The 23093-nt window shown below is 39.5% G+C and overlaps 2 protein-coding genes across 6 annotated transcripts in view; one reads left to right on the top strand and one right to left on the bottom strand.

The window, feature by feature from the left end:
- The window catches only part of ASB3 (ankyrin repeat and SOCS box containing 3), a 128988-nt gene that overhangs the window by 419 nt on the left and 105476 nt on the right, over positions 1-23093 (top strand). For 2 of the 3 annotated variants that reach the window (XM_073339169.2, XM_073339172.2), the window contains exon 2: positions 596-669. The gene's annotated coding sequence lies outside the window, so the exon portion shown is untranslated. Of the gene's footprint in view, positions 1-339; positions 456-595; positions 670-23093 lie in introns of all 3 variants that reach the window. The other variant, XM_073339170.2, reaches the window with a different exon arrangement.
- The window catches only part of CHAC2 (ChaC glutathione specific gamma-glutamylcyclotransferase 2), a 30430-nt gene continuing 18348 nt past the window's right edge, over positions 11012-23093 (bottom strand). The window contains exons 2-4 of one of the 3 annotated variants that reach the window (XM_073339181.2): positions 20163-20198; positions 16189-16341; positions 11012-12895 (exon numbers count right to left, since the gene is read on the bottom strand). In XM_073339181.2, coding sequence (XP_073195282.1) covers positions 12512-12895; positions 16189-16203 — 399 coding nt within the window. In that variant the 5' untranslated portion in view covers positions 16204-16341; positions 20163-20198 and the 3' untranslated portion in view covers positions 11012-12511. The remainder of the gene's footprint in view (positions 12896-16188; positions 16342-20162; positions 20199-23093) is intronic. The other 2 variants (XM_073339179.2, XM_073339180.2) reach the window with 2 other exon arrangements.

Here is a 23093-nt window from a genome sequence, read left to right on the forward strand (position 1 = left end):
TGGGGCTGGGTGTGCGGGGCGGCCCCGAGCTCCCTGCCTGCCCGTGGTCCGTCTTGCGGCGGCCCCGAGGATGACGCTCTACCGAGCCGGCTCACAGTGCCGCCCCGAGGTCGGGGGATCGGGCCCTCTGCGCGGTTCATTGTCACGTTCCCCTGGATATGCTCAGAAACGCTTTTCTGCCGCTGGGTCTTCATGTGACCAAGTTCTTCTCAGCTGGCTGCAGGAGGGCTGGCAAGCGGGCAGGGCTAGCACCAGGGTGCGGACAGACCGTCTCTCGTCGGTCTGTCAGCGGGCCGCCCATTGGACGGGTTGCAAGTGTAACTTCTCTGGCACGCACAGGTAGTGAGAGTTGGTCCTTAGCCTGGAAGAAGCTGCGTGTCCTCATCTCCTCTGAAGTCAGTGGGAGTTCAGGGCTACTAGCACCTCACTGGATTGGTTCCAGAGTTTGTTTCCAGGTATGTGGCTAGGGGTGGGTGGGGAGTGGAAACTTTCTCTGTGCTTGCTGGCGACTTTTAGCTCTTCATAGAAGCCTTATGTTAAGCAAATGGAGTAAAATAAAATAACATAGATTGTTTTTTGCTGCCCATTGTTACAGGTAATCCCCAGGGACTCTCTGGCTGTGGAAATGTCATATGTTAACTAATGAAGACTAAATAAGTGTCAAAACAGGTAGGTACTCTGTTTTACTTAAGCAGCCAAAGGGATAATAGAGGTTGTTTTTAAGCCCTGTGCCGAAAAATGGACTCTTGGTGGAACCCTTCTTTTATTAGAATACTCTAAAGCAGAGTGGGGTCTGCCTTTGTCCCCTAGCTGCTACCTCAGTAAGAATGTTTCCTCATAATGTTAGTAACAGTGGTTAATGACCAGACAGTGGGCCTTATCCAGAGTGTTACATGAATGTAAAGCTGATGTGTGATCAGAATATCAATTGTGTTACTTCTGGTTTACATCAGCGTGATGTAGCATGATGCTACTGTGATGGGGGCTATGTAAATACATAGTAAAGTATTAAATTATATTGTTCTGCAGGGGAGAAGTGTGTTCTGTTGAGTATTTGGCTGTTATATGGTAAATATTTGTTAAGCTTACCTTATTGTTTACATCTAAAAGTATAAAAGATATTTTCTGAGACCTGTGCTGTTTTAATTAAATAGATTTTATCATGTCATGTTTTACAGATTTGTGTAGTAAAAATACATTTCTTTAAAAAATTAGAATTGAAATATTTATTGGCATGCACCCAACACCCCAAATAAACACGTTAAGGAATACCTGGCATGCTTCTAATGAATTGCACGCTTTCTGGCATAAGATATACAAACTTTTTCAGTACTTCCTATTTGATGCAACACCATAGCATGTATTGTACTGGTCATTTCATACCTGCCATTGAACAGTGATGGAGACGGAAGCCTGTCTGCATTGTTGATTACTCCTTTTCACTCCTCCCCCCCACTCCACCCAGCCAGCCAGCCACCCACCCACCCACATTGCAAGTTGCTTTTTAATGACGTTAATATAGTTAGGCGGGGAGAGAGGGAAGAAGGAAGGTGTCTTATGTTCTCTTTTTAGGTAGACTCTGGTCTTCAATACTATTCAGTAATGTATCTGATGTTGCAAGCAGAATTTCAGTATTAAAGGCACTTCCACTGAGGGCTAGTCTATGCCTTGCTTTAGCATTCTGTCCTGTCTCTGCTGGTTTGACACTGAGAATTAATCTCTTTCTTCATTTTCTATTACACTGTTGTTAGTACTAAATATTATGAAGTCACCCAGAGGCTCCACTCAGGATAGGGGCCCTGTTGTCCTAGACACTAGATAAGAGAGAATCCTTGCCCTAGAGGTCTTATAGTTTAAAAGATACAGAACAAGTGGAGCGTAAGTGATAGGGATATAACATGCAAGTAAATGAATGTGATGAAGAATTGGCAGAGTTTTATTAGATACACTTTCTAAAAATAGCTTTAATTGGAGATAGAGGTAGGATGAGGAATGACAGGAGTGAAGAAGTTGGAAGAATAAGGAAGTAGGAAAAGGAAAGAAGGGGAAGAGAGTAAAATCTCATCATATGTCTGGAAGGAGTTATGGCAGTGATGAGCCTTAAGAAGGATATAAGCTTTATGGCTTATAATATACTCTTCCCCTGCATAAGGAGTGGCATGGGAGAAAGTACAAAGGTGTTCTCCACCAACCAGTCAGCTTTTCCTATTCAAGACTGGGAACACTGGAGCAAAGTCAGAGGTAGATTTTTTCAATAAGTTGTTAGAACAACTAGGTAAGGTAGGACTAAGGCCTGGTCTGCACTTAAGATTTACAATATAATTATTTTGATTAGTGGTGTGACTTTTTTACGGAAATATCTATACCTGAAAAAACTCTAGTGTAGATGTAATTATGCTATTATAAAGGTGATTTATACTGGTATATTTTATTCCTTTCCCATACAGGAATAGCATGTGTGCATACTCTCTCTTTATCTCTCTAGCATAGGGGTGGGCAAACTTTTTGGCCTGAGGGCCACATCTGGGTATGGAAATTGTATGGCGATCCATGAATGCTCACGAAATTGGGGGTTGGAGTGCAGGAGTGGGTGAGGGTTCCAGCTGGGGGTGCAGGCTCTGGGGTGGGGCTGGAGTTGGGAGTGCAGGAGAGTGCTCCAGGCTGGGACTGAGGGGTTCGGAGAACGGGAGGGGGTCAAGGGTGCAGGATCTGGGCGGCACTTACCTCAAGCAGCTCCCGGAAGCAGCAGCAGCATGTCCCCCCTCCAACTGGTAGGAGTGGTGCTTGGGGCAAGGGTAGCATGAGGAGCTCACTGGCTGCCCCTACGCATAGGAGCTCGAGCGGGGACATGCCACTGCTTCCAGGAGCCACAGCACATGTGGAGCGGGGCAAGCTCGTGACCCTGCTCCCTGGTGGGAGCTCAAGGGCCAGATTAAAACATCTGAAGGGCCAGATGTGGCCCCTGGGCCGTAGTTTTCCCACCCCTGCACTAGCAACTTTTCACTGATATATCTGCATCCACACTAAGGGGATTGTACTGCTTTAACTATACTGGTGTACTTTTTAGTGTAGGCAAGCCCTAGGTTGTGAAAGGCCTTAAAAGTACAGAAAAGAAGCCTGTGTTTGATGTGGAAGTGAAGGGGAAGCAAGGGGAAGGATCTAAAGAGGGGTTGATGTCAGGTTGAGGAGCCAGGAAGATGATCTTAGCAGCAGATTTTGAATGGACTTGACGGGAGCAAGTTTGAGGGGAGTCAGGCCCCAAATGGAAGAGGTTATAGTAGTCTGGTTGCAAAATGACGAGGATTTGAATCAGAGTTTTAGCTGTGCGGAGAGAGGGGAAAGGCCAGATCTTAGAGATGCTATATAAAAGAAGCAGCAAGATTTAGATATGGCCTGAATGTGTGGGTCTAGAGAGAGAGTTGAGGCAAAGGTATTGTGCAGATTATGGTCATGAACAACTAGAACGAAGATGATGATTTCCACAGTGTTTAAAGGAGGGGGAGAAGGGATGGTGGAAGGTGGCTGTTTTGGCTATGTTGAGTTTTCACTGTTGGACTGTATATGAATGATGAGATATCAAGATGAGATGCTAGGGAGAATAGAGGAAGATGGGTTAGAGAGGTAGTCTGGTGAGTCACTTGCATAAGATGATAGTCAAAGCTATGCTTGTAGAAGAGGAGGTGGCCAAGGACAGAGCCTCGGGGAATGCCTATAAATACGGGGAAAGAGGAAAACAGCCCACTAAATGAAACACATCACAGGCAGTTGCTGTGAAGGTGATTAATGTCATATGCAGAGGATCATGACCTTAGGTGAGGAATAAGCAAGAGGCGGTAAACCCTTAAAGGTATTTTCATGGAAAAGTTGCTAGTAGTAGTTAAGAATGAGGGTAGAAAAACAGAAAAATCATACAGGAAGGAGGCCTCAGGACCTCTAACATTATGAACCCTTTCTTGCTTGCTAAAAGTTAAATATTTAAAAAGTGCATACCTCCCTTCTAAAAGGTGCCAGCCTGCCAATACTGGAAACCGAAGTCCCCTAACCACAGAACAGATAGATCACGAGCAATGAGTGTTTTTCCTCATGCAGCCTTGATTATGTTCCTCAGCTCTGTTCTAAGACCACTGTAGAAAGTGAAAAGTTCAATTTCCATTTCTTTTTGATTTTTAGCCTGTGTGCAGAACTGGCCAGCAATGATAGGCATTATGAGGTTAATTTTTAGCTATGTGGATAGCTGTCCACTGGAAGCACGATAAATCTGATTTGTGTAATGCACCAAACAACTGTCATGTGGAAACTTGTACTTATTACAAATCTTATTACAGACTTTTGATATAGTGTTGAAAGGACCTGTCAATACGGCCAATTCACTGAGCTATCCAGGCATGGGTTTTTCCTGAATCATCACCAAGGGTATATGATAAGGATTCTTCCCAACCCAGGGCAATGACAAGCTGGTCTGAGGGCTATGATTTCCACCCAAAGCCCTCCCACTTTATATTCCATCTCTCTTGTACAACAACAGCAGCAGCTGTAAATGCAGCCAAGGCCCCAATTTTCTCTGAGAATATAACATTGTTTTGTGCACGTCCCTGGGAATACCTGAGGGAGAATGCAGTAACTTTCCTATCTGATTCTCACAGCTATCCTGGCCTGAAATTCACAGGTCCATAGACTGGACTCTTGCACATCCCCAGCCTAAAGTTTTTAGTCTGTTACCTGACTTATTGTAACGTAAAATCTCTTCCAATTCGGTCAGCATTCAGGATTCGTATTTCTTGCTTAGAGAGTGATCCCATGCAGCTCTGACAATTTGTTACAGGAGGTGTTGCTGATATTAAATTTTCTCTTGGTATATTCTAGCAAGAGTTCTTTGTTTTTAAAAAGAGAATTTTGTATTTGTGCATTGTAACTATAGAAACAAAATAAAAATACTGTGTATATTGCCTCTTATGATCTGACTAGTGTCTTGTTCATCATTGCCCTGCACAATCATTTACACCAGTGCAAAATAAGTGCAAAATGTATCCCCATGTTAATGGTAACATTTTACACCTCATTAGCAGTCAGGTCTGGTCTAAACTTGAAAGTTATACTAGTATAAATATTTCAGTTACAGGTGTGAATTTTTACCAAAATAGTTATATTGGTACAAATCCTAGTATGGACTCAGTTAAACTGATATAAAGGTGCCTTATATCAGTATAGCTTTTTTTCCTTCCCATATGAAAATAAGGAGTAATGGTATAAGCACATTTATCTCAATATAACTGCGTTCACGTCACACACTTTAGCTACATCCATGTAGTTAGAGCTGTGCAGCTTTTGTGAGTAGATGAGCAAGTAGTCTTCGAGAGAGACTAACTCAACTTGAACTTAGTGAGAGTTAAACTGAAAGGGAAACAGCATTAAGAACCTCAAAATTAGGAAGGGTCAGTGTTCAGATGGAAGATGCACATAAACAGGTTAACCAAATAGAATATCTGACAATAAAGGAAGATGAGAAAGGAAGTCAGCTAGAGTCCTTAAATTAAGAAATATAATTGTTTTGTAGCACTCACTTCTCTTGAGGGAAAGAAAGATGCAGTAGAGTTGTATCTTTTATAAATGGGAATTTAGAATGACTGGGAAATTTTTCAAAGTGAATTTTGAAAAACGTATTAAAAAACATTTACAGTGACTGTTTAAGGGCTACATTTCTAAAAAGACCTGAAGTCTGCAGACAAAAATGCATGCGCATGCTTCCTTTCCGACAATAGGGTGTTCAAATTCTTTGCTCTAATTGTATACCCGCATTTGTAGGCATAATTGTGTGTACATTTTTTCATGAGGACTTCTGTTTTGAAATTTTGGCCCTGTCACTCATCTACAATCACTTACATTACAGAAATACATATTTTGTTCTGTTTTGGATGATCGGGATTTATGAACAGTTTAAAAGTAAGTCAGGAAATCATAATTACTGTGTCACAGTTTCAGGAGCTAAGATATTTGAGTAACACAACCTGTTACTGTTAAAGCTGTGACAATCCTAGCTTGTGGCTCTGGAGCTGCAGGATCCTACAAGTGGCTCACTGTTCTGTTCACATATCTGGGACCCTGCAGCACTGTGAGTGGAATGCCCAGTCATGCGAGCATACGCCTACATTATCAGACAAAACAGAAAGCACTAGGCAAATGGTCCTGGGGGGGGGGAGCTGCTGCATTTAATTTCTCAGCCTCCCTTCTCTGCCTCTTGCTTTATGAGACCCAGACACTGGCTATGTCAGTTTTTCACCAGAAGTTAAGAAGGGATGGATGGAATTCGAGGGGATGCAGATCTGATTTCATTAAACTGATGACGTGATGTTGTACTGAATGACAGTGTTATCAGCTATTGGTACTGGAGGGCAGCATGTTGTGACTATTTTTGGGCTGTGATGCTCTAGCTTTTAAAGCTAGGTAATATTGACCTAGGGGGTTCTTTGCTACACAAAGACAGGAAATTGTTCAAGCTATTTTAAGTAAAGATCAGAAAAGTACCATTCATCCTTTCATATTTCAAGTTAACTTTTTCAATATGTAATACATTTGCAAAGGAAAGCAACCTACTTTGTTTAGATTTGAAGTGTACATCTGTAGGACTGATAGCGGGAGTGCCACCTTTTAAGATTTATGCCAACAGTTCCACTGGTTGCAGTGCTACAGCTCTCAACTCTCAGAACACATAGTTCTATGCTTCTAATGAGAAAAATGTGTTAGAGTATGCTAATTTCATTTGTTCTCAGTTTCTGCATGTTTATGGGTGCTTAAAGAATACTGAACACTACATTCTTCTGCATGGACAAACTAGACTGTTAGTCAACCCTGCCTAAAACAGACCTTCTCCAGATTGTTAGCTGCTACTACTAGTTAGCTAGTAAGAGCCTTTATATACACTTAAAATAAGAGAAAATACAGGGAATAAAAACGAGACTATGGGAAGAGTTGAGGAAAGGGTACATGGGCACTGAAGTCATTATAAAAACTTTCTCTCCCCCCCTTAATTAATAAACCACTGCTGCTTTCCAGATTTTCTTCATTCTTGCCCTTAAAGTTTGATCTTCCCAACTTTAGTAATTGCCTCTTGCATAATACCCTTACGCTTAAATGACGACTGAAGGTCTAGTTTTCTGTGTGCGTGTGTAAAGAATTTTAAGGGCCACTTTGATTCCTCCTTCATTATGTTCTTTGGGAGATTCCTCCTCATCTTGCCACATAGCCCTGTCCTTGGTCCCCCATCTCTTCTTCCCCCCCCATCTTGTTTGTTTGTTAACCTCATCCGAAAACACGAATTCAACTACTATAGAATACTTACAGATCTACCTACCTGCTCCAGACTTGTCAGCTTCTGTCCCAGCTAAAGTCTCAGCCTGTCTCTCTCTATCTTCTTTGGATGCGTAGCTATTAGCTTGAGCTCAATGTGGCTAAAACAGAGCTCTTAATCATTCCCCCCCCCCCCCCCCCCGCAAGCCCTTCTTGGACAACACCACCATCCTGCCTGTCACTCAGGCTTGTAACGTGGGTGTTCTCTTCGACTGGGACTTCTCTCTAGGTCCTCACACCCAGCCGATGTCCAAGTCTTGCAGATTCTTTCTGCATAACATCTCTAAGATATGGCCTTTCCTGTCCATCCATGCAGCTAAAATTCTTGTCTGGGCTCCCATCATCTTGCACCTCAATTACTGCTACTTACTTTTCTCTGGCCTTGACAAATGCAATCTTGCCCCACTCGCATCCGTTCAGAATGCTTCTGCACTCTCACTTGGACTACATTACCTCTTCCTCCACTGGTTCACTATTCTCTAGTGCATCAAAATTTGTCTTTGCATTCCAGGCCCTTCACAGCCTACCTATCCCCCCTCATTTAGTATTAAGAACTTGACTCCTGCTTACAATTGCCCATGATGACAGCCTCAATTGCCCATGATGACAGCCTCCATTGCCCACTTAAGTTTTCAAAGAAGCATCTTCATGTTTTCTCCTGTGCTGCCCCTCGTGTGGGATGAACGCCCTACAAACATTTGCTAAGCCACTTCATTGTTCTCCTTCAAACTCGTCCTTAAACTCTTTGCCATGGTGCCTATAAAAAACTTGGCAATGCTTAGGCCACTGGTGTTTTGAGACCACTAGGTATCAAACGGTTTCCTTGTAGTATTCATCTACTGTCTCTTTTATTCTGCTTTTGCTGACTTAGGCTCCTAGATGCTCTGATAATACAGATAATTAGTCATAATAATGGTTCATATAAATAATTCCTACTATCCTCAAGGGGTGTGTGTGTGTGGAAGGCAATATGATCTTGAGTAAATGGAGGAACCTAATGACTTCAGCAAAAACGAGGAGTCCTTGTGGCACCTTAGAGACTAACAAATTTATTTGGGTATAAGCTTATGCTAAATGTTAATCTCTAAGATTATGCCCAAATAAATTTGTTAGTCTCTAAGGTGCTACAAGGACTCTTCGTTGTTTTTGCTGATACAGACTAACACGGCTACCACGCTGAAACCTAATGACTTCACTGTCTGTGCCGTTATGTGCTCACCTAGCTTTTATCTGCTTTTTTTCCTGTTCATTTGCAGGAAATGTGAGGCAGGGAAAAAGTTGAAAGAAGAAATCAAGAAAATGAATTTGTTATTAGTGAAGTATAAAGAATCCCATAACTACAGATCTTTTCTGCTTTTTCATATTTTTCTCATAACAAGCAGGGCAAATTGCTCCAATTTACTTGTAAAAATTTTCTGGTTTACAGTAGACAACAGTAAAGGTAGATGTGAGGCACCTCTGTTAAAAGTTAGTAAGAGTCTGAGAAGATGGAAAAAATACAATATTGCAGTTTCAAGTTAAAGATTTAGATTGCAGAGTCATCTAGTTCTGTAATTTATACATTTTAATAACTGTCTTTATATCCAATGGAGCATGTTTAGTGATCATGTTAAAGGATTTCAGGCATAGAAAAGGCTTACCGTTACATAACACGTTGCCTTCTAACTTTACTTCACTTTGCAGCACAAAGAAAAGTGAGTTCTGTTGTCATTTGCAGTTCCTGTGCTCATTTAAATTTTTACAAAATAACTTATTTATATAGCACCTTTTATTTTAGAGATCCGCAAGTACAACACTAGGGGATGGTCTTGACCAATAACAGGGCAAGCTCCTCTTACAAAAGGAGCATGCACATCAGATAAGACTGTTCTACACAAACTGCACCGTATTGGTTTCACAGGGATGAAGGGTTTAGGTGACCATTTTGGGATTTGAACCTGTGGTGCCAGGGAGTCAAAATCTTACACTTAGACCTTTATGCTGTCTCCTCAGTCATTGTTTTGGAAAGAAGTTTAGAGGTAGATTAGTGGTGTTTTTTTAATGCAAACATATTTAGGATAGGATTCGAATCTCTAACTTTGTCACAAAAATTAGACACAACACCAACCAAAAGGAAAAAATATCAAGCACATAATGAACAGAAGATCTATATAAAATGGCTTGTGGTAAAGAACTGATCTAATGGCATATTCAGCTCCATGTAATGGACCTTGTTTTGAGAACAATCATGAGGTATAGTACTGAGTGTGTCTTCTTCCCTAAATTTATTGTATCTAACTCCCATGCATCAAAGGGAAAAGAGAGCTTTAACTCCAGTGCTTTAACTGGTATGTTGACATTGCTAATCTGACTGTTTTCTGTGAACATAATAATGCTCTTATATGGCTCTTTTTTTCTATCAGTAGATCTCAAAATGCTTTACAAAAGGAAGTAAGTATTATAACCAAGGCATTTATTGTCAAAATATTCAGGTATTTTGAAAATGTCCTTCATGATGGAGTCTGTTCTTAAATACGAAAGTAAAATTTCTGAAAATCTCTCTCTCCAACACAATTAAATACGCGATGCATTTTATTGTACTGAAGTTATATGCACAAAATGGAATGTATCATTACAGGTATTATTGCAACTATTATGAATCTGGAAAAGAGATTGAACCAACAGTGTTTTGGATATGAATAAAATTAAATTACCAAACTTAGAGCCATACAGAATCCCAATGCCCCGACACTAGTGCTTAAATAAGCATAATATTTAAGAGTATCATCATTGATGTGATTAGGGAGTTCTTTAAGTGATAAAGGGGTTTATACACTTTCCCCACCATCTCATGACAAACAAAAATAAGCTTTTGACAGAAGAGAGAGAAATTAATGAAAATACATAGATTTTACAACTCCATCTGATGTACGCTTTAAATTTACAGCCGTGTATTCAAAGCCCAGGCATGCACAGGAAAGGAAATGCTGGTCTTTTTGAAAACAACAATCAGTATCCCTTTGCAGTGTTTACATACTCCTTAAAGGGTGCCATACATAACATTTCTCGAACATTAAAGTATACAATTAACATTTAGTGAGTATTCTCCATGTCAAAGGGAATAATTTTTTTTAATGGATCTTGATATATTGATGTAGGCAAACATTTTCAAACTTTGATGCCTAAAATCCTAAATCCATATTCAGGCACCATAAGTGACTGGATTTTTCAGAGCCTCCCATTGGTGTTAGTGGAGATGCCTGTTCTTGTCACCTTTTAAAATTTGGTCACTTTATTTAGGTGGCTAACATTTAGCTACTGGAGTCTGAATATTCTGACCCTATATTTAGCCTTACTGTCCAGCGGAATTTACTGGGCCTGATTCTCTGCTCTGTTACATCAGTCTTGCATCAGTGTAACATAGCGGAGAATAAAGACCTTTGAAACCAACAGGATCTATTTCTCATAAGTTAGCAAAGAACTGAAGTATTAATGGGAGAATAGGTCCCCAATATATATGATATGAGGCAAATCCCCAGGTCATCTGATTAGACTGGTCCATCAAGTTTGATATCTTATGTACTAATAATATTGTAGAATTAAAGCATTAACCTCTACTTTGTTCTCCTCTTGTTAATAGCTTTTGAAAATTTAACAGGTAGACTTGTGCTTCCTAGATCTATATTCCTTTGATAGATGCCAGAAATATGGTGACAAAAATTACAATCCTGGTCTTAAATGCAAAAGCTCTTTGTTTCATGTTTTAAATCAACTGTTTTGAATGCATTTTATGTACTGCAGCCTATTTACGTAGGTGCCTGACTTGAATGTTATTTTGTAACATTCAGTTTACAATTTGTTTTCTATAGGTGGTAAAGTATAGATTATATCAGTCAGTCATTTTGATGACTTTACTTTTTTTTTTTTTTGCCCAGCTACAAATATAAAATTGACAGAAAAGAGGAAAAGACTACCTGTGTGTACAAACATAAATCATGTAATGTTTGTGCTATTACTGATGGAAAATAAGACCGGTTTTCATGTGATTACTGAACATATATAAATACTCTTGCTGTATGATGTGGTACTACATTACATTTCAAAGAGGACCTTTTATATATTAAAATACAAAAATATGCTTTAAGGGATTAAAGAAAATAACTTAAACTCTGAGAAGCAAGAAAATTCATAGTTGGGACAGAAACTCCTTATGCCTTTGTATTGCAATAGTTAGGCCAAATTCTGCCCTCAAAAGTTGGAAAAATCTTCTTGATTTTTCAATGGGATTTATATAGGCATGTGAAGGCAAACAGTTATTAAAGATGGGAGTTTCAGAACATTCTTGCTATATTGTGGATTCAAGTCATATCCTCAGTTACTTTAACAGTTTAGGTTTATTTTTGTTTACAGTAATTTTAAAATAAAAGAAATGAGGCACTGATATGGTATGGCTTATTTGTGTCAATGTACCGTATTTTTGTTTCTAAGGGTTTGACATCATGAATAACCTAATGCATCAAGGGAAAGAGTAATTTCTTTGATAACACCAACTGTTTGCCCATTGTGTCTAATGACAAACTGATATACCAAAAGTAAAACTATTGATTCAATGGAATAGCTTAGTTCTAATGGAGTTGAACCTTTATAAGATAAATGTTTTGCCATGTACTTACTGTACATGTAGAGTAGCTACTTAAAACATTTCTCTTTTAGCTGTATTAAGGACTTAATCCTGGAGTCTTGACTCAGAGAGAACTACCACTTCAATCAATGGGAATTTTGTCTGAGTGCAGGACTTGGTCCTAAAGGTAGTTTAAAGATAACTATTTTTTTTAGAACAACTTAAACCTGAAATCACCAAAAAATTAAAATTTCCCTCAAAAAATAAAGGGCCAAAGTTGATTTTCTTCAAATTTTGAAAAAGAAAAATATGCTCTTTGGCTAAAATCTTGTATACCAAATTCAAACCTGAAACACTTCTGCCCCCCATTGTTCTAAATGTCTGAAAATATGGTTTTACAATGGAATCTTCTAGTGACCCTTAACTACAGTGTCTTGAATGCAACATTAAAATAAATAAGATAGCGTAGTACAGATAAACATGCCTCCAAATCATATACCCGTTGTGCAATGAAACCGTAATTCTGAAGATGAAAGGAGAAGCTTATTTGAAACTATTAAATGATTTTTATATGCAGTTGAGGTTTTGGTTTCTTTCCAAGAGTTCCTTTACTAGTTTCTCTAGAGAGAAGAGATGCTCATCCACATCTTCTGGTACAAGATTCCTGATGGAATTGGCAAGTTCAAACAAGTATTCCGTGTTTCTTCCACTAGGACCAACTGCATTAAAAATCTGTTCAGCAATGTCTTCTAGGGGTGCTGGCCCAAGGTAGTTAGGATTATCACAAGTTCCAATATATAACAACACATTAAATGGTTTTATTGAGGGATCTTTTGGATAGAAAATGACAGTTGTAGTCCTGTAGCCTCCTTTCTCTCTGAAGTCGAGGTATGCCTTTACTTCAACTTCTTGTCCTGCGGGCAATCTGTAAGCAACACCCCATACACAACCCTGTTGAAGAACACAACCAGAAAGGTAAATCTAAACACTGAAGGGATACTAGCAATAAACTTAATTTAAAACACATTTTTTTGGTAGAGCCCTTTCTACAAATAGTTTTCCCCCTTCGTCCTCTCCGTCCTTTATTTAAGAAAAGAGCTGAAATCAAAATGGTGGTTCTTGTTTAAGAACTCTCAGTTGACGTTAATTGTGCCAAATTCTTTCTGCACCCTATTATGGATATTGGGCTTAGTTCTAGAAATAAAGGAAATTTGGTACAATTTATTTCTGCTAATGTTGTCTAGTTGTTGCATCTGAATTTAGAGCACTAAACACTCAGGTTCATTTCTGTTAAATAATGTTTGCTAAAGCATCAGCAGAGCGCATACAAAATGAGTTTTCACAATCTCACACAAATAGATTAAAAATAAATTCCTTAGATGGAGAGGTAGATTTAAAAGTAATTTTCACTAGATTATTCCTTTTAGGTAGGTCAATCTTCATTTCTAAAACTTTGAATATTGCTTTATTCTGATGCCTATATTTTAAAGGATTTGTGTTTTAATTTATATGTACCACCAGTGTGTAGAATTGAAAGAGAGAAGGCTATCTGAAAGTTTTGGCTTTATTTTCTGCTACTGGGGAAATTCTGCATCACAGTGCACGCACATAATTAATGAGCCACACATTTTTAATTTTTTGCACAGAAAAAAGCATCTGCTGAAAAGTTGCTGCAGTTCCGCCTTTTTCCCACGAGAGGGTGCTGTGGTGAGACTGCAGCAGCAGCTCCCAGCCAGTAGAGAAGAGAGAGAGCCTTCTTCACAGCACCTATAGGGCCAGGTCAGGAGACAGGGGCTATGGGGAGGCAGACAGTGTGGGGTGCTGGGGGGGTCAGACAGGAACTCATAAGGGTTAGTCAGGGAGGACAGACTGGGGCAGGGGCTGAATGGGAGTAGAGGCACAGGGCCACATAGGGATGGGGTATCTGAGTAGGGCACAGATGCACATGGGGATAGGGTGTCTGGATGGAGGAGGAGGGACCTGTGTCTGATTGAATGGGAGAGGCTAGGGTCTCCACGGGGGAAGCTCCCTAACAGTTGCCCCCCCCCCCAAAAAAAAACAAAAACAAATCCCCAACAACCCCAAACCTGTTCCATACTTCTCCCACCCACATCCAACAACCTTCCAAGTTCACATCTAGGCTCCTTCCCCCCAATTATTTCCCTCTCCCTCAGCTCCTCCATTACCCCTGGCTCCCCCCAGCCTTTGCACTGCTTCTGCAGTGTGTGGGAAATATGGTTCTGTATTGTAGTTTAAATAAATTATTACTTAGAGTTCTGTATTAATATGCCTAGTAAAGAATCTATTTGTCAAAAAAACACTTCTGAATCTCTTTTGTCTGTATTGTTACAGACATATTTGCTGACAGGTATTTTGAAATAAATGACCAAAAATAATTGAAACTGGTGTGATTATATTGTTATTTTGACAAAAAAAATGCAGAATTTTGCAGAATTTGAAAATATTGTGTGCAGCATTTTTTAAAAATTTTTGGTGCAGAATTCCCCCAGGGGTACTTTCCTCAGAACTAAACCCTATAATATCAGAGCACCCAACAACACTGTTAGCAGAAATGGCATTAAAACATCTTAAGAATCTGGATGTTTAGCCATGTGTCAGAGCTAGGTGGGAATTTTCAGAGGAAACGTTTTTTGGTCAGAAAATACTGATACATTTTCACTAGAAGTTATGGTTTTAATGAATCTCTTTAAAAACCAAACAAAACCTGAAGGTTGCGCAGGTCCAGGGTGTAATTTCTGGTCAAAGACAGAAACCTGAGCCCAGAACAGCCAACAATTTCATGCTTAGGGCACTCACCTGGGATGTGGGAGACTCAAGTTCAAGTCCCTGGTTTGAATCAGGCAGAGTAGGGACTTGAACTTGGGTCTCCCTCATCCCAAGTGAGTGCACTAATTACTAGGCTCTTAGTTATTTTAGGGTGGTCTCCCTCTCTTTTTGCAAATTTTTTTTTTTGAAAGGCCTAGGATTTGTTCCAATGAGAAACAAAAACAAGTTTGAATCCTCAGTTCTTCACAAAACAGAATTCTTGTTTTCTGTCCCACCCTAATGGTTTGTCTTCAAAGCTACAATTCCCAGAACTTTAATTTTAGTTTGGCTTAGAGATGGTAATCTTTCCCTCCCTTATATATTTTCAAACAAGAAGAGAAATCCTAGTGGCGTAGCCCAGTGAAATCTGTATACCTACAGTGACCATGCCACCAGTGCTTAGCAGTGATTTTTAGATGAGGCCTTAATTTTTTGTTACATTCCCTGTCCATCTGTCTTCTCCTGCAAGTTTCCAGTAGGCAGAAAAAAGAAATGGTGATTTCTAGGATACCCATTAAGGCAACTATATTGTTTCTTACTAGAAGGAAGTTACTTGTTTTTTAATTAATTCAGAAATAGCCTCAAATTTAACCTGCCCTTCATAGGACAATGCAAGAGCAATCCATTTGTTAACATGAAGTTGGTATAAGTATCCTTGGCATTGAATTGACTACAAAACAAAGTAATAAATTTATGTATCATTCTAAATTGGCCGCTGCTTTAAGCTATTTTGGGGGATTTCAGCCCCTAGAAGTTACTTATTTTTCAGTTGTTTGACCATATTGTGTACAACAAAATATTAAAAATACTTGAGTTAGAAAAAGCAACTACTACACATATGTGACAGTTACTTATCATAATGAACTGTGTTTTATTTCCTTCCCCTGGGACTGCATCTTGTTCAACCATGCAGTCCATGATGAACCAGAAGAAACTACTGTTTTCTGTTTTATCCCTTTCAGATGTAGTAGTTTTATCTTGGGCCAATACTACTTCAAATGGGTATGTCGGTACCAGTAACCCACACCTCTCCCCAGATTGTTTTCATATGTGGATAAGCTCTAAGAGTTTTTGGTTGCAAGAGAAGTTTCTGTTTGCTTCTGCACGCAAGTCTCCTCTTGAGCTGTGGGTTACCTCTACTGCTTATGCATACTGATGCTAAAACAATGAGAATAAGTCTTGTTGCAGAAACAAGGATGTTATACAACTGTTATGGGCAAAACAGTTCATGGGTTTGGTATTGGATTTAGAGGAGCATTGGTTCAGATGTCAAAAGGAGGAAGCAATATGACGGTTTCAAGGGAAGCATCCTAGCTCCTACCCCTGATTATTTTCCCTTTTTAAAATAATTTTCAATGAACTACAAAGGGAGAGAGTTAAAGCAGTTCTCCAAAACAGCATTTTCAAATTAAAGTTACCTCTTCACCTTTCATTCATTCTTGTTTCAGCCAGTTGAGCTCAATTTAATTATAAACAAACCAACTATTGAATCAGTTGATAGTCTCAAAATAACTTAAGGTTGTATCAAAATCAAGATTAAAAAAAAAATCTGATGGTTTGCTCTGGGACTCCTGCAATCACAAATAAGTTGGTTTAACAATACAAATACAGCAAGAACAAATATAACCATTCTTTGCTTATATGGGTGAGTGTGTGTATAACATAATGGTATCCAACAGTACTGTAGTGTGAAAAAAAACTTACCAGAAAGATACAGAAAGTCACATTGACAGACACTGTACTGCATTGTGCTTGTTTTGTCAGCTACAAAAACAGTTGAAGTTTATGATTACGGTTACATTTACCTCTATTCATTGCTACCATTTCAGGGAAATGTCAATGTTACAAGTATTTTGCCTCGCTGAATAATAATTAAAAGTACAGTGAATCTTCACTGTTATGTCAGGCATGAGCCCTGTTTAGACAAACTCCCTCCAAGGTGCCCAAGCCCCTGTACGTTACGTACACTGGCTACACACCATGCTCACCCTAGCCCAACTGTGACAACTAGGCTAGCATGTACAACCTAAAAATGAAAACTACCTCAGCTCTTTGCAAGGAATGTATTTAAATGAGCTCCCTGCCTCTTCTCACACCACTGTTCACTAGCTTAGTGTCCTCTCTGTTCCAAATTCAGTTGTACTTGAGAATCCTCCTTCCTCCCCAATCTAAAATAAATGAAAATCCAGGATGTCTGAGGGAATTTACCAGTGGATGGTTGTTTTTTTACTTACCCAGATTACTTGCCTAATACGAGGAGTGGTGACTCTTGCTATTTCTTCCTCTGCACACTGATTTCTGTTTGGGTTTATGGAAAACCTTAAGTTTGGACCCTTGTTTCCCCTCCCTAATTAAGCATTGCTTTGACGCCTCTAATATTTCCTTCATGACTGACTGACATTTATCAGGAAGCTAGGTAAGAATCTGCCTGCCATCTCCATCCCCATCTAGCCTCTTGGGCCTTAGCCACAATCCCCATCTGCATATTCAATTTTCCCTGGAGCCATATTTTTCCGGCAGCAGTGCTAAAACCACAACCTGCATTATCATATCAGAGGGAAATCCTTATTGAAAAAGGAGCAGCCTTTGGGTTTACATAGCTTGGGAGGCTCAGGAAGCTTTAGTGGGTCAGCAATCACGAACAATTTTAGGCTGAAGAGAGCTGTTAGATGAGAGAAAAGTTTGGCAAACTAACTATTATTTAAATCATCTTTTGAGATTTTGTTCCCGTTCTAAGACCATTGCTCTGATTTGGGTATCTTGAAACAAAACCAAAGAGTTGTCATGTAACAACTGCAAAAAAGTGTATGCAAGATCATCCCCTATTCATAGGTCTTTTGACAGACTAAAATGGTTCTAAAATTGTCTGTAGACCTTAAATGGTCACTTCCAGATGGTTCACAATGGTGAAGCCTCTGTCAGACTTCAAGCAGTAATGGTTCATGCTAGGTATAGCTTAATGCAGGACTCTTCGTGCTTATGGAGGTGTTCTGAATGGCTGAACTTAAACACCCATGCACCTCTGCGTCCTGCAGAGATTCACGTTTTCTTGCGTGGAAGCTTATTTGTAAATTTAGAATGGGGGATGTTACTAATAAATGTAAAATTCTACCCCCCGGGAGAGGAAATGAACAGTAGAGTTACACAGCTGGGGAGGTGGTGGGTTTATAGGTCCCTCACTAGAGCAGTACTAGCCCAAAAAGGTCCTGCCCCTCAAGAGCTGCAGAGAATGCTCCAAATGGAGGATCTGCTTAAAAGGGGACTCTTGCAGTCAAGCAGGGGCAGAGTTAAGAGGCTGCCTGCAGGAAGGAAGCCAGTTCCTCTTTAGCCAATTTCTCTTCTGGGACAAAGGAATCCATAGGGGAAGGCTTGGACTGTCGGTAAGGCCCAAGAGGCTAGACCTTTTTCCCCCTTCCCCCCCTCCCCCCCCACCGACCAAGGGGAATCCTTGGACATTGGGAAGAGAGTTGGGAAACCCCTACTGATTATATGAATAACTGACTGTTTGCTTCCCTCCCAATGGAAAGTTGCTCAGAGTGCTGTGACCTCACCCCAAACTGAGGAGAGAATAGGGGAGGTAGGAAATACCCCAGACCATCTCCCTAGAGGGGACCGAGATACTCCTCATGTATTCCCACTTGGGCCTGAACTTGGTGGAGAGGGAGGGCCCAGGTCCTTGTTCCCTGCCTTCCTCCCCTGGTCTGACTGGGGGAACCTGAAGAAGGATGGGCTGTAACTTGGCTGCCAGTCCCTGGGATTGCCCACAAGGACTTTGTGTGCTGTTGAGCCGTGGCCTACCCTCTAGGCATGTTGGCTCCTAAGTGAACCTACTACAGGGGGACAATATGCTCTGCACCTCTGCAATAAACTTTATTTTGTGTTGTCTCATAAAATTGTCCTATTACATTGTTTGATTACAAGATGTATTGCTTCAAGAAAAGGATGGGAGAGGATATGACCGCACAAGACTTAATGTGGTGTTAGAACTTCTTAATTACGAAATAGCATTTACTCTACCCAGTTCTTTTCAACTGAGGGCCACAATGACAGCACAGTGCATCAGTTGAGAATTGCCTCTACCTCCATGTCACACTAATTAGTTCCAAACTAAGGGCCTGATCCTGTGATGTGCTGATCTAGTTTGGTTGATATCAGTGGGAGATAAGGACACTCAGTATCCTGCAGGAATGGGTTGTATAAAAGGACTCTTGCCTTAAATTTAAATCTGGAAGAGAGAAGGAAACACAGCCTACCCTTAGAACACCCAGATTCATAATTCATGCACTGTATAAGTCTGAGAATGATCCAAGCTAGACAGTTTGCATTAAGGTCATGTGTGTGAAAGGACAAACGAATAACACTCAAATGATTAATATGGTTTCATATTGCAGTTAACACAAATGGCTTGAATGCATACAAACCAATTATATGAACTATACACATTATAAAGATGACATGCTAAAAAAGGCTAAATAAATCTAGTTGTGCTATATAAGAGCACAGTCCTGTTGCCACAGCTCATGGGGATAGTCCGACTGGGAGTCCTTCAGTGGGATGACTAATGGTGAGCAAGAACTATCGGACTAGGCCATAATAAAGTAGTTGCATGTAAAAGCATGTTTCCTTGTCAAAATCTGACAAGACCAGATATCTGGGCAAAACCCCCTCTCATCTCCCCCAAAATAAAAAACACTTTTTGCTATTTTATAAATCAGAAAAAAAATGTAGATTTTCTTTTACATGGATGGATTTAAGGTCCAATTTTGCCATTCTTCCATGTGTTTTACTCTGCAAATATTTCAGTGGGACTTTTCATGGAAAAAGGGCTTGCCCATCTATAGTAAGACTAGCAGAATCAGGCCTCTAACCATTCCCAAAAAGGAGCTTTTGTTTAAGCTCACAATATTCATCAGTTCATCTTTGAATTAAAGAGTTTAAGCAAGAGTTACTGTGGCTTAATCTTGACACAGGCCAGATTGTATTTTAGGGAAGCTGTCTTATAGGATGTTCCATCAGAACACTGTCTCAAACTGGTAATAGCTTCCAGGTTGTATAAATTTGACAGTAGCAAAACTCTGTTTGTTTAAACAAGGCAGTTTATTTGGGTATTCAGGAAGATGCTTAAAACTCTGCCTTCTATAATCATGAAGCCAAAGCACTTCTAGTTGCTTTTAGACTAACTAGCTAAACTAGATCAGTTGTAAGCCATTATATGTACCATTTTATATAACATTTGGATTTTAAGAATGTTTTGAAAGCAAGAAAAATTAAGTTATTTCTCTACACACTAAAGATAAGAAAATGCAGATTCATAGAGCCCTTAAGTTCTGAATGCAGTAGGACGTTCTATATGCTTAGAATAAATATTACGTACAAAAAAGAAGTACTATACCTCAGGATCTTCAACAAGAGTCACAACTCTTCCAGGCTAAAATGAAAATAAATATTGCTAGTTCAGTGAAAAGCTTTTTTTGTCAAATCATTAGCAAAAGTGAACAGTTTTTTTTAAAATAGACAGAGAATCAAACAAAGAGTCTCATTGAAGTCTATCCCCTTAGATGATTGGGGCTCTAGCATGTGTATGTGTGTACACACACACACACACACACACTGAAGTGATCTGTATTAGAAAACAATATGGGAGTTAATTGGTGGTAAATAAAACTTTAGCTTTTAAGTGGAGGTGGTAGTAACACAGAAATAAAGTTAAGGTTGGTGTAGACAAACAATTTTGAGCTCCTTACTTTGAGTGTACTGTGTAGAGCAACTCCTGCTGCCATTTAGAAGACAATGGCAATCTTGACTTCACTGATGTAGAATTACGCCCTTACTGCTTTTCCAAAAAATTGTGTATGTAAGACATTTTCAGCCTCTTAGATTTTAGTCTGAATTTATATATATTGCCAGCTCAAGTCTGTGAGAAACTAATAAATAATTCCTTTCCCATACGTCAATTTTCAATAAGGGTTTATGCCAAAAAATTACTTAACTGTGGTATAAAGAATTAAATGAACTGGTTTATGAAAATTTTCTATTGTTGATTTCTGCTTGTTTTTAATCATCTTACCATTTTCCAGCAACAAACAAAAACAAAAAACCAACCAAGCATGTCCCAATAAGAACACGTTCTGGGTACATGAGATTGCAATGAAGTACATACCCTTGCTGAAATCACTCACTACTGCCTCATAATGGATTTAATGCATGTTTGTGTTTTTGTTAATCACATCCTGTTTTCTAACATTTTCAGATTTTTCACTTGCATTTGCCCCTTCAGTTACCAAACAGTCCAGGGGAAAAGACACAAAATAAGTTAAAACTTTAAATTCAATGGTAGACTATAAAGATGAAGAGTGAGTTTCTGATATTCCCAGTAAGCATGAATGATGGGGCCAAATTCTACATTCACTTAAATACTTGTTATTCCTGCTGATGTTCATGGGAGCTGTGACATACATCTGAAAGCAGATTTTGGCCTTAATGGTTTATAATACCAGAGGAGCTCTTATCTAGGGAGAGGATAAGGATAACCAATCCCTACTGGAGTTTTTGCATTAACATCAGTTTAAGACATTATACCTAAACTCCAGCCTTTATCTGACAGTGCCTCTCTTTGGGAGGGTGCAGGTTTTTAGGCAGACACATCTTTATTGCATTGAAGTCAATGGGGAGTCGCATGTCCATCTAGGAGTAGAGTTTTTGTTGTAAGTTGGCCCTAAAATAAAATTTAACTCAACAGGGATGAGCTTTGACCTGTTCTTCTGAGTGAATATTGTGAAAGGGGGGAAAACATGAATTCTTATAGAGAAAATTAGTAGAACTGAAAAGTATATAACTTTGCTCCTGTACCAGAACATTTACATATAATATAGTGCTCAGACTTTGAACATGTAAAGAGCCTAGCAAGTCCTTGATTCTCACTCAGAAAATGTTGATGTTACTTTTTATGTGTACTGTAATATCTCAACTCTGATTGCTTTGCTTTCTGTTCTGGGGAAGACTGTTTAATTTACTGTATTTTTTTAGTCTGCAGAAGAGAAGAATGAGGGGGATTTGATAGCTGCTTTCAACTACCTGAAAGGGGGTTCCAAAGAGGATGGCTCTAGACTGTTCTCAATGGTAGCAGATGACAGAACGAGGAGTAATGGTCTCAAGTTGCAGTGGGGGAGGTTTAGATTGGATATTAGGAAAAACTTTTTCACTATGAGGGTGGTGAAACACTGGAATGCGTTACCTAGGGAGGTGGTAGAATCTCCTTCCTTTGAGGTTTTTAAGGTCAGGCTTGACAAAGCCCTGGCTGGGATGATTTAACTGGGAATTAGTCCTGCTTTGAGCAGGGGGTTGGACTAGATGACCTTCTGGGGTCCCTTCCAACCCTGATATTCTATGATTCTATGAATACTGTAGTACTAAAAAGCTGTTCCCATTTAACACCATCACACTCTGGAGTTAGACAAAAGCAAGAAACAAACAATAATAACAAAGTCCATCAGGCCCATTCGTTCCTTCCTCCTAGTTTGACTTTCTTTTTGGCAATGTGCCATGTGACTCTTTTTTACAATATTCATTAGTCGCATTCACTTCTGCTTCAATCCATTACTTTCACATATTTGAATCTTTTGGGTAACCTAGTCCAAACGTTGGGCTTTCCTTTTTCTCTCATCTAAGTATATCCGCCAGTAGTCCACTTCTACTATGATGATTGAGAACCTCAAAAATCTCTTCTACTTCAAGTCCTCATTCAAAGTGTTTAATACTCAAAGTTGTGTCGATGCTTCAGTTTGGTAGCAGTGAATGCTTTCTATCCAAACAAACAGAAGCTAGACTTCTCAGTATTATTGTCATTTTCTCTTCTTGTTTGTCTAGTGGATCAAGTTTTCCATTACTTCTGAAATCTCAGGAATAGAGGACTTTCATTAAGGGTGTCACTAAACAATAGTTCATCAATGAGTGGTAGCTGATTTCAGTGATGTGTAATGGTAGCCCCAGTAAAATAACAAAAGGATATTTGACTAGCATATCTTTTATTTGTTGAGTTTCTTCTGTCAATATTTTTTGAATGAGTGGGCACCCCAGATATTGGAGGTGGGGAAACCTACTTCCCTGCCCCCATGTCAGTGGAGGTATTAGATATATTTTTATTTTCACTATTTTAAGATGCAGCTGATACAAATAAAAAACCCACATCAGGTTTTGTATTAAACAACAAGTAAGTTATGTTGTACAAATAGTCTTACAAAAATATTTTCTATTATTTCTCCTGAGTTCTGCTGTCTGCCTTTCTCTCTCATTCTTTTCCTAAAAGTATACTTGTGTACAGGGT

The sequence above is a fragment of the Lepidochelys kempii genome, chromosome 3, assembly GCF_965140285.1.
Source record: "Lepidochelys kempii isolate rLepKem1 chromosome 3, rLepKem1.hap1, whole genome shotgun sequence".
NCBI lineage: Eukaryota > Metazoa > Chordata > Testudines > Cheloniidae > Lepidochelys > Lepidochelys kempii.